We start from the raw sequence: 13,980 nt of genomic DNA on the forward strand, positions 1-13,980 counted from the left end.
GTCAGACAAATTAATTTCATCACCTCTCTTTTTCAATTGAGCCCGAGTGACAACACTTGCAGAAAAAACTTCAGGGAAGTTCTGTGACAAGTCATCAGGCAGAGAATCTGTGTCTGGGTGATCCAACACTTCCAGCACAGCGTTCACCTGTCCTCCAGCTAAATCATTTCCCATGATAAAGGAAATGCCTTTAACTGGCAAGGAAGGTCTCACCCCTATTTTAAAGAACCCAGTGACCAAATCAGATTGTACATGAATACAGTGTAACGGGGCTGGCACGAAACCCATCTCAATACCTTGAACTAGGACACTAGAACCACAGGAAGATTTCTCAGACAGAGGTAGTACATCAGAGAGGATAAAGGATTGTGAGGCTCCAGTATCTCGTAAGATCTGAACTGTACACTGATCTTTTGGATCCCCTGTCAAGGAAACTAAACCCTTGGAAGTAAATGGCCTGAAACAAGGATCGAGAACATCCTGATCATTGTGCATCTGTTGATCGGAATCAGGTGCCATTTTAATCAGACCAACCCCTTTGGGTTGTCTAAAGTTCTGAGAGGACGGTTGCTGCTTACGTTTCAATGTTAAACAGTCAGAAATAACATGACCAGATTTATGACAGTAGTAACATGTCCGCTCCTCTTTTGAGCGTGGAGGTGACATTTTTGGTCGGGGGTGTGTGAATTCTGAATGGTTGGGGACAGAATGTTTCTGAGAGAAATCATGGGGGAGAAACGAGTCACGCCCATCTACAAACACAGTTTTATGGGTTAGCGCAAACTCATCAGCTAATACAGCAGCTTGCTGCAGAGTGGACACTTTCTGCTCACTCAGGTAAATTACAATACGCTCTGGCAAACGATTCTTAAACTCTTCTAATAGAATGAGTTCTCTGAGAGAGTTAAGATCTGAGGCCTTGCTTGCTGCACACCATTTATCAAAGAGAGTTCCCTTCTCTCTAGCAAACTCTACAAAGGTCTGGTTGACAGCTCTCTTGTGACTGCGAAACCTCTGCCTATAAGCTTCGGGCACAAGCTCATATGCACGAAGGATGGCAGCCTTCACAGTATCATACAATAGACTATCTTCTAGGGAAAGTGTTGAACAAACCTCTTGGGCTTTACCAGTCAATTTGCATTGAAGCAACAAAGGCCAGACCTCTCTTGGCCAGCGCAATGAAGCAGCAATACGCTCAAACACATTAAAATAAGTATCAACTTCTGTCTCTCGGAACGGAGGCACCAAAGCAATGTGTTTACTTATATCAAAAGTGTGTGATGAATAAGCTGTGGAGGAGGACATACCCGGGCCTTGTGGAGGAGTCGGTGTAGCAGAGTTGGATTCACTCCTTAGGACTTCCAGCTCCAACCTCCGCAGTCTGAGCTCTTTTTCCACTTCATGCTCAAGCTCCAACCTACGAATGTTAACAGCCCTTTCATTTTCTGCCTCAAGCTCCATTCTACGAAGCCGATACTCCGCCTCACGTGCTTGTGCCTTCTCCTGAGCCTCCATCTGGAGACGTGCTATTCTAACCTTGACCTGGGCCCCTTCTCGAGACCCAGTTGACACAGGAGAGGTCAAGTGAAAATGTGGCAATGTGACGTTCACACCTGCCTTTTCAGCACCCTGGGCTTGCTCCTCAGAAGGCGGTGCTTCCGTAGGTTCACCAGGAGGACTTGCATGTTCATCAGAGACCGCAGGTAAAACAAGCGTCCCCTGCTCCAACAGCTTATCTACCACAAGACACCTGATCTCCTGCTTAAGATGCTTTTGTTGAACCGAGAGTTTAAAATGTGTGGCAATCTCCACTAAGTCTGCCTTGCGGCAGCTATCTAGCGCTTCCCAAGTAGGATTGCTCAAGAATTTCCCCAGATCAAAAGTACTAACTGCCATTTTTTTTACACAAATGCCATTTTTACACACAAATTAATTAATTACTATACAAGTGTAAACAAACACAGTTCACCAAATCCATCAACCAACAATTGAACACGGGTTACAAGATCCCGGACGAGCCCCCATTTATGTTACGACCCCTGTGAGTCTAAGGGTAAAGGGCTGTAACATAACAGTTGGTTGACAGAAAAGATGGACCACGTTTGTAAACAACAATGATATTTATTGAATAGAGGCAAAGGAAGCACATGTAGCTCAGGGGTGAGCCCAGGCCAAAACAACAAACAAACACCACTATACTCCAAATAAACACAATCTAATCTATGGTAAAAGAGATTACATTACCTAAACTACTCTTACCTAACCAAAACAGGAGAAAACAATGTCCAAAGGAAATGGCAGCTCACCCCATCTGTGCTTCCTGAGAAAGAGAGAAAAACACATTAATTATACAGAAACAAAAGCAGAATATATACAAAAACAAACTATAACTAACAATGCTCTCTCTGTGGCCATACACACACAAGGAAATTACTACTAAGCACCAAAGGCCAATAAACGAAATGCAATACTGTCAAAGTTACAGGTTTACCAAAAACACAACAGGCCTAGCCTCATGCCAGAGAGAGAGAAAGACTGAAGTGAGAAGCCATGTTTTAACAGGTGTGGGGTGATCCATGATTGGGTGGTGTGGATTGAGTGTTGGAGTCTGGAAAGCCATCCACCAATCGGTGCTGTGTTGCAATAATGGAAGGATTGGCCTGGCAGGGACCAATGGTGAAGGGAACAATGGCTGGAGGGAGGAAACAAAATGGAGAACACACACACATGGAGACACACACTGGGGAATATATACATTGGGATGTAACACTGGGCTACATGCACGAGAAGGGCCTGGGCATCAAGCAGGTGGGGGCCATGTTCAACCTGGGCTACATGCACGAGAAGGGCCTGGGCATCAAGCAGGTGGGGGCCATGTTCAACCTGGGCTACATGCACGAGAAGGGCCTGGGCATCAAGCAGGTGGGGGTTCAACCTGGGCTACATGCACGAGAAGGGCCTGGGCATCAAGCAGGTGGGGGCCATGTTCAACCTGGGCTACATGCACGAGAAGGGCCTGGGCATCAAGCAGGTGGGGGTTCAACCTGGGCTACATGCACGAGAAGGGCCTGGGCATCAAGCAGGTGGGGGTTCAACCTGGGCTACATGCACGAGAAGGGCCTGGGCATCAAGCAGGTGGGGGTTCAACCTGGGCTACATGCACGAGAAGGGCCTGGGCATCAAGCAGGTGGGGGTTCAACCTGGGCTACATGCACGAGAAGGGCCTGGGCATCAAGCAGGTGGGGGTTCAACCTGGGCTACATGCACGAGAAGGGCCTGGGCATCAAGCAGGTGGGGGTTCAACCTGGGCTACATGCACGAGAAGGGCCTGGGCATCAGGCAGGTGGGGGTTCAACCTGGGCTACATGCACGAGAAGGGCCTGGGCATCAAGCAGGTGGGCCGCCTGTAGTCGAGCCAAGGGCGTAACTTTATTGTCAGTGGTGGAGGAGACACATTTGGGGGCGTGGTCAGTGGCGGAGGGGTGCTACGTATAGTTGTATGGTCGCGGAGGGTGGGTGGAGGGAGGGTGAAGTGGGGGGTCCCCCCTTTTTGTAGATTTTTTTTTCTTTTTCTTTTTTATCAGTTGTGCAAGTAAATTTTGGTGAGAGAGAGAGAGAGAGAGAGAGAGAGAATCTACAATGTATAAAACAACAGCCTAGAGGCTTTTAAATACAGACAGACAGACATTTCAGAGACACCAAGCGATGCTGTTGCATTTCATGGCAATCTCAGTCACACAGACCATCGTTCACAGTTTCACACCAAACGTTAAGGGGAGGGGTGCTACTGTGTGTAGCCTATTTGAGCACACCTGAAGACTGGGCTGTTGTTATGCCAAGACTGCTGTGGTCGGTACAGTACTTAGGGCCGGGTGCTCACCTGGCTACCTGACTTTGCATGACAATGGCTCAGAGATGGACAAGCAGCCGTTTTCCGTGTGGTCCCATCACGTCGCGTCACCGTTTATTATCGTGCAGGGGACAACTGCATTCTGAAAACATGCAGGGGACATGTCCCATGTGTCTCCCCCCATAATTACGCCCCTGAGTCAACCCATATATGGCTGCTTTTTTATACAGCAGCTTTTATCCAACGCACTTAACAATATTTTTGTTCCTCACATTTTTACCCACTCACTCACACGTTCACACACCGACGGCGGAGGCGACCATGCAAGGTGCCGACCTGCTCATCGGGAGCTGTTAGGGGGGGTTAAGTGTCTTGCTCAAGGACACATCGACACGCTGCCCGGGAGGAGCGGGAATCAAACCGGGAACCTCCGGATTGCCAGACGACTGCTCTACCTCCCCGAGCCACTGTCGCCCCCCCCCCCCCCCCCCCCCCCCATATAACTCTGTATGATAACATGTACAATAGTGCTGTATATACCGTCCACTCTACTGTGTTCATTAGACGGGTGAAATCCTCTTTCAGTGCCTCTGTGCCCGTTTTCTTAGGCAGTTAGCCTCGCTGGTATGCGTGCCATTAGCGTTAGCCACGCTTCTAGGCCTCTTTGCTTTTGGAAAGAATGAAAAAATAAATATACATATATATATTTTTTGCATTCGACTAAGAGGTTGGCAGTCGACTACGGCTCCTTTCGATCGATTAGTCGACTAATCGGGGTCAGCCCTAACACATTCATATTTACTGCATATGTATATAGCCATATCTGTCTGAATATACCTGCATATAATCCTTCTATATTCCTACTTATACACCTGCATATAATCCATATAACTCTGTATGATAACATGTACAATAGTGCTGCATATACCGTTTATATACATTCATATTTACTGCATATTTATATAGCCATATCTGTCTGAATATACCTGCATAATTATAATCCTTCTATATTCCTACTTATACACCTGCATGTAACATGTACATTAATGCTGTATAAACCATATACATATATTTATTCTACCGTATACATATACATATATATTCACATCTGTATATATACCTGCATATAATCCATATAACTCTGTATGATAGCATGTACATTAATGCTGTATAAACCATATACATATGTTTTCTACCGTGTATATTATATATATATTCACATCTGTATATATACCTGCATATAATCCATATAACTCTGTATGATAGCATGTACATTCATGCAGATATGGTTATATATATGAAGTAAATATATATATATAAACATGTGTCTCCACAGGACATCCATCTGGCCAAGCGTTTCTACGACATGGCAGCCGAGGCCAGTCCTGACGCCCAGGTCCCCGTCTTCCTTGCGCTGTGTAAGCTGGGTCTGCTCTACGCCGGGCGCTACCTGCAGAACCTTAACGTGAGTAAGGTCAATCAGACCAGGAGACACAAACATTAGCATTAGTTCAAACGATTACGTTCGCAATGAAGATGCAAAAGTCAGAAATCCAAAAAAATGTATGATGGCAGCGGCAACGAAATGACAAAACAAAACCACAATCAAAGAGAATGTTTAACCTGAAGCTGCCTGGTGTCGGTGCCGTGTAAAGCATAGTCGCCATGGTAACCATCTCACACGCAACTACCAAGCTGGGCTGTCGGCATTAATTCAAGTGATGGAGAAACATACAATGTTGGAGTTAGCTTGCTAATAAAGAAACACGTGTGTCTGGTCCTGGGTCAGGTAGTCATAACGTGTGTCTGGTGTTGCAGGTGAAGGAGCTGGCCACGCAGCTGGTCCTGGGTCAGGTAGTCATAACGTGTGTCTGGTGTTGCAGGTGAAGGAGCTGGCCACTCAGCTGGTCCTGGGTCAGGTAGTCATAACGTGTGTCTGGTGTTGCAGGTGAAGGAGCTGGCCACTCAGCTGGTCCTGGGTCAGGTAGTCATAACGTGTGTCTGGTGTTGCAGGTGAAGGAGCTGGCCACTCAGCTGGTCCTGGGTCAGGTAGTCATAACGTGTGTCTGGTGTTGCAGGTGAAGGAGCTGGCCACGCAGCTGGTCCTGGGTCAGGTAGTCATAACGTGTGTCTGGTGTTGCAGGTGAAGGAGCTGGCCACGCAGCTGGTCCTGGGTCAGGTAGTCATAACGTGTGTCTGGTGTTGCAGGTGAAGGAGCTGGCCACTCAGCTGGTCCTGGGTCAGGTAGTCATAACGTGTGTCTGGTGTTGCAGGTGAAGGAGCTGGCCACTCAGCTGGTCCTGGGTCAGGTAGTCATAACGTGTGTCTGGTGTTGCAGGTGAAGGAGCTGGCCACTCAGCTGGTCCTGGGTCAGGTAGTCATAACGTGTGTCTGGTGTTGCAGGTGAAGGAGCTGGCCACTCAGCTGGTCCTGGGTCAGGTAGTCATAACGTGTGTCTGGTGTTGCAGGTGAAGGAGCTGGCCACTCAGCTGGTCCTGGGTCAGGTAGTCATAACGTGTGTCTGGTGTTGCAGGTGAAGGAGCTGGCCACTCAGCTGGTCCTGGGTCAGGTAGTCATAACGTGTGTCTGGTGTTGCAGGTGAAGGAGCTGGCCACTCAGCTGGTCCTGGGTCAGGTAGTCATAACGTGTGTCTGGTGTTGCAGGTGAAGGAGCTGGCCACTCAGCTGGTCCTGGGTCAGGTAGTCATAACGTGTGTCTGGTGTTGCAGGTGAAGGAGCTGGCCACTCAGCTGGTCCTGGGTCAGGTAGTCATAACGTGTGTCTGGTGTTGCAGGTGAAGGAGCTGGCCACTCAGCTGGTCCTGGGTCAGGTAGTCATAACGTGTGTCTGGTGTTGCAGGTGAAGGAGCTGGCCACTCAGCTGGTCCTGGGTCAGGTAGTCATAACGTGTGTCTGGTGTTGCAGGTGAAGGAGCTGGCCATGCAGCTGGTCCTGGGTCAGGTAGTCATAACGTGTGTCTGGTGTTGCAGGTGAAGGAGCTGGCCACTCAGCTGGTCCTGGGTCAGGTAGTCATAACGTGTGTCTGGTGTTGCAGGTGAAGGAGCTGGCCATGCAGCTGGTCCTGGGTCAGGTAGTCATAACGTGTGTCTGGTGTTGCAGGTGAAGGAGCTGGCCACTCAGCTGGTCCTGGGTCAGGTAGTCATAACGTGTGTCTGGTGTTGCAGGTGAAGGAGCTGGCCACTCAGCTGGTCCTGGGTCAGGTAGTCATAACGTGTGTCTGGTGTTGCAGGTGAAGGAGCTGGCCACTCAGCTGGTCCTGGGTCAGGTAGTCATAACGTGTGTCTGGTGTTGCAGGTGAAGGAGCTGGCCACTCAGCTGGTCCTGGGTCAGGTAGTCATAACGTGTGTCTGGTGTTGCAGGTGAAGGAGCTGGCCACTCAGCTGGTCCTGGGTCAGGTAGTCATAACGTGTGTCTGGTGTTGCAGGTGAAGGAGCTGGCCACTCAGCTGGTCCTGGGTCAGGTAGTCATAACGTGTGTCTGGTGTTGCAGGTGAAGGAGCTGGCCACGCAGCTGGTCCTGGGTCAGGTAGTCATAACGTGTGTCTGGTGTTGCAGGTGAAGGAGCTGGCCACGCAGCTGGTCCTGGGTCAGGTAGTCATAACGTGTGTCTGGTGTTGCAGGTGAAGGAGCTGGCCACGCAGCTGGTCCTGGGTCAGGTAGTCATAACGTGTGTCTGGTGTTGCAGGTGAAGGAGCTGGCCACTCAGCTGGTCCTGGGTCAGGTAGTCATAACGTGTGTCTGGTGTTGCAGGTGAAGGAGCTGGCCATGCAGCTGGTCCTGGGTCAGGTAGTCATAACGTGTGTCTGGTGTTGCAGGTGAAGGAGCTGGCCACGCAGCTGGTCCTGGGTCAGGTAGTCATAACGTGTGTCTGGTGTTGCAGGTGAAGGAGCTGGCCACGCAGCTGGTCCTGGGTCAGGTAGTCATAACGTGTGTCTGGTGTTGCAGGTGAAGGAGCTGGCCACTCAGCTGGTCCTGGGTCAGGTAGTCATAACGTGTGTCTGGTGTTGCAGGTGAAGGAGCTGGCCACTCAGCTGGTCCTGGGTCAGGTAGTCATAACGTGTGTCTGGTGTTGCAGGTGAAGGAGCTGGCCACTCAGCTGGTCCTGGGTCAGGTAGTCATAACGTGTGTCTGGTGTTGCAGGTGAAGGAGCTGGCCACGCAGCTGGTCCTGGGTCAGGTAGTCATAATGTGTGTCTGGTGTTGCAGGTGAAGGAGCTGGCCACGCAGCTGGACCTGGATCAGCTGCTGGGCCCGGAGTGGGACCTGTACCTCATGACCGTCATCGCGCTGCTCCTGGGCACGGTCATTGCGTACAGACAGCGGCAGCACCAGCTGGCCCCGCCCCCTCCTCCTCGACCCCCCGCGCCCACACCCCCGGCCGGGCCGGCCCGAGAGGAGGAGGAGGAGGAGGAGGAAGAGGAGGGGGGGGAGAGGGAGGAGGCCGACCCACGAGCCCCGGACCAGCAGGAGCAGCAATGAGGGGGACGCGGGGGGGGGGGGGCTACGGGGTCAGAGTTCAGGACTACAGCCCTCCCAGCTCCTCCCTGGATTCCTTTCCATGCTAACTAGCTGCTAGTGTGATCACAACCCCCCTCCCCCACACTCACACACTCACACACTCACTCACACACTCACACACTCACACACTCACACACTCACACACTCACTCACACACTCACTCACTCACTCACACACTCACTCACACACTCACACACTCACACACTCACTCACACACTCACACACACACCTACACACACACTCACACACTCACACTCACACACTCACTCACACACTCACACACTCACTCACACACTCACACACTCACACTCACACACTCACTCACACTCACACACACACTCACACACACACTCACACACACACTCACACACTCACACACTCACACACTCACTCACACACTCACACACACACACACACTCGCACACACACTCACACACTCTCTCTCTCTCTCTCTCTCTCTCTCTCTCTCTCTCTCTCTCTCTCTCTCTTTCCCAGCTCTCATCTGCTTGCCAAAAAAATAAGACTGGAAAAGCAAGGCAGCAGTCCAGTAGTGTCCGTCTGTCCATCACACACTGCCCTCCCCCACTGAGGAGAGGACACACAGTAAATAGTAGGAACTATTACAGGAAGTATTAACCCTTTCACTGCCACACGACAGAAGGTTAACCCTTCACTATCACACTACCGACGGTCGAACCTGCTGTTGTGTGGCAGTGAAAGGGTTAACCATTTTGGTAGTGCGGCAGTGAAAGGGTTACTGCATATTCTCTGACCAGACGGTAACTATGGGCAACCATCTCACATTTACACAGTCTGTTAATGTGGTGGGAAAACAGATTATGACATAGAAATAGAATAAAATAAGACGTCCCGATGTACACGCCAGCGTCGCAAGGTGCCTTTGTAATACATGCGTTGCTTTCTATGCAATTTGTTCACTGGACGATCGACCTGGAGAAAGTCACGCGACGATAAGACGTCTTGCTCGCAGGTCAAAGGTCAGCCAGTGGCTCGTCGTACGAGATGCAGGTCCACGCGGTCCGACTTTGCCGCTCCGCAGTCGCGTCCTGTTCTGTTTGTTGTATTTCCTGCGTGAAGGGGAACCTGGCGGCTGTACCTCCGGCTCGGTCCTGGTCGTTGCAAAACAGTGGCTCCTATACTGGTCGGTCGGGGAGCCTGTTCAGCAGGGAGGGGATCTGGGGGAGATGGCGTGAACCTCCGCACGCGTTACGTTCCCCCAGTGAAACTCCTCGCTGTCGGGTGAAAAGAAGCGGCTGGCGACTCCACGTGTATCGGAGGAGGCATGTGGTAGTCTACACCCTCCTCCCCAGACCGACAGTAGGGCAGCATGTGGTAGTCTACACCCTCCCCAGACCGACAGTAGGGCAGCATGTGGTAGTCTACACCCTCCTCCCCAGACCGACAGTAGGGCAGCATGTGGTAGTCTACACCCTCCTCCCCAGACCGACAGTAGGGCAGCATGTGGTAGTCTACACCCTCCCCAGACCGACAGTAGGGCAGCATGTGGTAGTCTACACCCTCCCCAGACAACAGTAGGGCAGCATGTGGTAGTCTACACCCTCCCCAGACCGACAGTGGGGCAGCATGTGGTAGTCTACACCCTCCCCAGACAACAGTAGGGCAGCATGTGGTAGTCTACACCCTCCCCAGACCGACAGTGGGGCAGCATGTGGTAGTCTACACCCTCCCCAGACCGACAGTAGGGCAGCATGTGGTAGTCTACACCCTCCTCCCCAGACCGACAGTGGGGCAGCATGTGGTAGTCTACACCCTCCCCAGACCGACAGTAGGGCAGCATGTGGTAGTCTACACCCTCCCCAGACCGACAGTAGGGCAGCATGTGGTAGTCTACACCCTCCTCCCCAGACCGACAGTAGGGCAGCATGTGGTAGTCTACACCCTCCTCCCCAGACCGACAGTAGGGCAGCATGTGGTAGTCTACACCCTCCCCAGACCGACAGTAGGGCAGCATGTGGTAGTCTACACCCTCCCCAGACAACAGTAGGGCAGCATGTGGTAGTCTACACCCTCCCCAGACAACAGTAGGGCAGCATGTGGTAGTCTACACCCTCCCCAGACCGACAGTAGGGCAGCATGTGGTAGTCTACACCCTCCCCAGACAACAGTAGGGCAGCATGTGGTAGTCTACACCCTCCCCAGACAACAGTAGGGCAATGCGCGCAGCGACCAGAAGGGAATTGGCATAACAACTAAATTGGGGGATGGGAGAAAAGATAATAGAAAGGCAAACAAATTAAATAAAGGGGAATTCGTGCTCACACTAGCAGTTAATCCACGGAGAGAGGGCTGGAAAGGCATTGATACTTGGTCAGAGAATATGCATATACGTATTTCCCGGGAAATCTGTATAATCACCATTTTCTTTACCGTAACATACTATATATATATATATATTTGAGATAGAGAGAGAGAGAGACGGACAGAGAGAGAGAGAGATATGCGTGTGTGGGATGTGGTCGTTTGTCGACAAAGCTACAAAACTGGGACGGTTCTCAGAGGGGGGGAACCTTCACCTCCACACGGAACCGGCCGCCTCGGGGTCCAGAGGGGAACCTTCACCTCCACACGGAACCGGCTGCCTCGGGGTCCAGAGGGGAACCTTCACCTCCACACGGAACCGGCCGCCTCGGGGTCCAGAGGGGAACCTTCACCTCCACACGGAACCGGCCGCCTCGGGTTCCAGAGGGGAACCTTCACCTCCACACGGAACCGGCCGCCTCGGGGTCCAGAGGGGAACCTTCACCTCCACACGGAACCGGCCGCCTCGGGGTCCAGAGGGGAACCTTCACCTCCACACGGAACCGGCCGCCTCGGGGTCCAGAGGGGAACCTTCACCTCCACACGGAACCGGCCGCCTCGGGGTCCAGAGGGGAACCTTCACCTCCACACGGAACCGGCCGCCTCGGGGTCCAGAGGGGGGGAACCTTCACCTCCACACGGAACCGGCCGCCTGGATGTTTCCAGATCCGAGGCGATGCTGGACAAACGGTCTAATCCGTCAAATCAAAACGGAGTTGTGTTGGAATCTCCTCATTCGTACGATCTTGAAAGGATTCCCATCAAAACGACGACAGTCAGAGTTTACTCTGGTTCATACCTTCTTTCTTTTTTTTTTGCATATTTACTCCGGTCATTTTGTGTACTTTGCAACCCCCTCAATATTCTTACTGAGCAAACCGGGCCTAGTTAAGGAACACAGTCTTATTTTTGTTTATATTTTTTAAAGTAAAGCATGCTCACATATTTCGTGTACTTCCAATTTCCGACGTCAATATGAAGCTAATGTTCAGTTAGCGCCACTGCTAAATGCACCAGTGAACCGCTGTCCTCCTCAAAGCCATTTGATGTCATCGAGAACAAGAAGCCTCTTCAGCGAGCAGCTACCCGGTCTTCTCGACCAGACTGTGGCGTCGGCGGTGTGGAAGTCGACGCGCGGGTGCCGGGGCGTGTGCAGACCGCTCAGCTTCGAGCTCACGGGCCGTCGCCATGTTTGACGTTACTTGTTTGACGTCGACACTCGGAAGGAACGGTGTCGTCGGCGAAGTGTTCTCTCTCTCTCTCTCTCTCTCTCTCTCTGCCGCTACGAAGCGGGTCGTCTTCACGCTGTGTGGTGCCAGGCTGAAACTTTTCAAAACCCTGTACACCGGACTGTAGAACGCACGGTTGTTTTTCGTTTTTAAAAGAGTGATTGTCTGAAGAATCGAGCTGGAACTGTATATTCGGGTGAAGGGGACGGGAGAGACGTTTCTAGAAGGTGTGCATTGTGATTAGCATAAAAAAGGTTCCACCAACTTATCCTCATCTTGTCTTTTTATATATATAACGTGTGGCCCTGTTGGTTGTCATGTCTCCATTTTTTGTTGGTTTAATAAACTCCTTTTTATCTTGGAAGGAGTAACATCTGAGCTGTCATAAAGGTCATCGGAAAATTCCCTTTTAGCTTCTCCGATTGGTCAGAAGGGCCGACCCTCTCCATGAAGTGTTTAGAAGGGAGTGATCTGCACTGCCACCAAACCGCTCGATGAACCCGGCTCACGGGAGACTGTGAGTCTCCATGACGATGGCGGGATGTGTTTTTTTAGCAAGATTCTTAGAAAATATCAAAGATCCTACACATTGTAGCTTTAAGGGAAGCTAGAATGAGTTCATCATCCAATTGAAGACGGAGCCGCATGACGGGAATGACGACCAACAAGCCACGCATTTCCTTCCAGCGAAATTCAAACAAATGAACATTTAATATTGCGGCTTTAATGCTCTGCTGATCTGGATGATTCACTAGAACTTTTAACGGTTTGTTTTTGTTGTTACATAACCTCAGCTACAGTGAGGGTCCACCCCCCCACCAGGACCCCAGTTGGTCTCATTCCTACATACTCTGTTCAGATGGACACAAATTGTTTTTTTGAAGTAAGTAAGAAACAAAACCAGAGAAGCAAGCCCAGTGTTTTGCAACAGAAGTACTTTAGCAGAACGGTTTGAAATACTCTTTATTTAGATTTAGTTTTGCCAATGCGTGAACCTTTTCTGAAGTCCATACGACCTGGACATCAGTGCATACCTCGTTTGCCTTTTGTGTAAAATGTATAGAGGGAGATTTTCTTTTGTTTGTTTGTTTAGCAATAAGCACCATGTTCAATGTGGGAATCTATAAAGAGTATAATATCATCAGCATAGCGAGGAAGAATTATTCCAACATTTCATTGACGTTTTAATAGATAGTTGTTGCAGCGTACGGAAGCTGAGGACGGCCACGTCTTTATAATTATATTGCCATTTTCCCATGATAACAACTTATTATTTCGTTATCTCGATATAACAAAGATCGTTTTCTCGTGATAACGGATTCATTTATTTCAGTAAGTTCGGTACAGCAACAGACAGACAGTGGCAGCGCTTGATGGCTGACATCAGGACGGCGTGAACCAGCTCGCAGTCATCTCCCAGTTCTGCACATGGTTCTGGATAATTATCCCACCAAAACACTTATATCGAGATTATGAAATAATAAGTCGTTATCGGGAGAAAACGTTAATAAAATAATAAATAAAGACGTGGCCGCGCTCTGCTTCCGTAGCAACGAGCGTCCCCCGCGCTCCTTTCATGAGAGCTGCGCAACGCGATGTCTGTCCAAAATGAAACACTGGTCAAGATTGTCTGAAAGACTGAATTTCTACCATTGCAATGACAAGTTTGTAATGAATAAATGATCTATGGATATTTAAGTGGTTTTCAGTTGGACTTTGCTTTGCTCGCTAAAATGGGAAGATGAAATTATCAGGAGTTGCTTTACAAAATAACATTTATAATAAGGTTCTTCTTGGTAACCAACCATTATTGATTGATAAGCAATAATGACTGATAAGAGTGAAATTGCAATGGAGTTATTTGCCATGTATTGCAGCCGAATGGGTCGGCAGTTACTATGTAAATGGTTCTGCAACAGGTGAGTAATGAATACAACTACTCCGCAAAGTATCTGCTCATTTGTAATAAATTATAGAAAAATAGATCAGTAGCTGTGACTTTAACTACAGGCAATTGTTATTTAAA

The 13,980-nt window shown here is 50.0% G+C and overlaps 1 protein-coding gene across 2 annotated transcripts in view; it reads left to right on the plus strand.

Annotated features, from left to right (window-relative positions):
- sel1l (SEL1L adaptor subunit of SYVN1 ubiquitin ligase) overlaps window positions 1-13,646 on the plus strand; it is a 157,862-nt gene extending 144,216 nt beyond the window's left edge. For both annotated transcript variants that reach the window (XM_084315133.1, XM_084315134.1), the window contains exons 21-22: window positions 5,187-5,315; window positions 8,074-13,646. In XM_084315133.1, the coding sequence (XP_084171259.1) occupies window positions 5,187-5,315; window positions 8,074-8,346 (402 nt within the window). In that variant the 3' untranslated portion in view covers window positions 8,347-13,646. The remainder of the gene's footprint in view (window positions 1-5,186; window positions 5,316-8,073) is intronic.
- Window positions 13,647-13,980: the final 334 nt, after the last annotated feature.

Source organism: Notolepis coatsorum, assembly GCF_963971535.1.
Source record: "Notolepis coatsorum genome assembly, chromosome: 5".
In the NCBI taxonomy this organism is placed as follows: Eukaryota; Metazoa; Chordata; class Actinopteri; order Aulopiformes; family Paralepididae; genus Notolepis; species Notolepis coatsorum.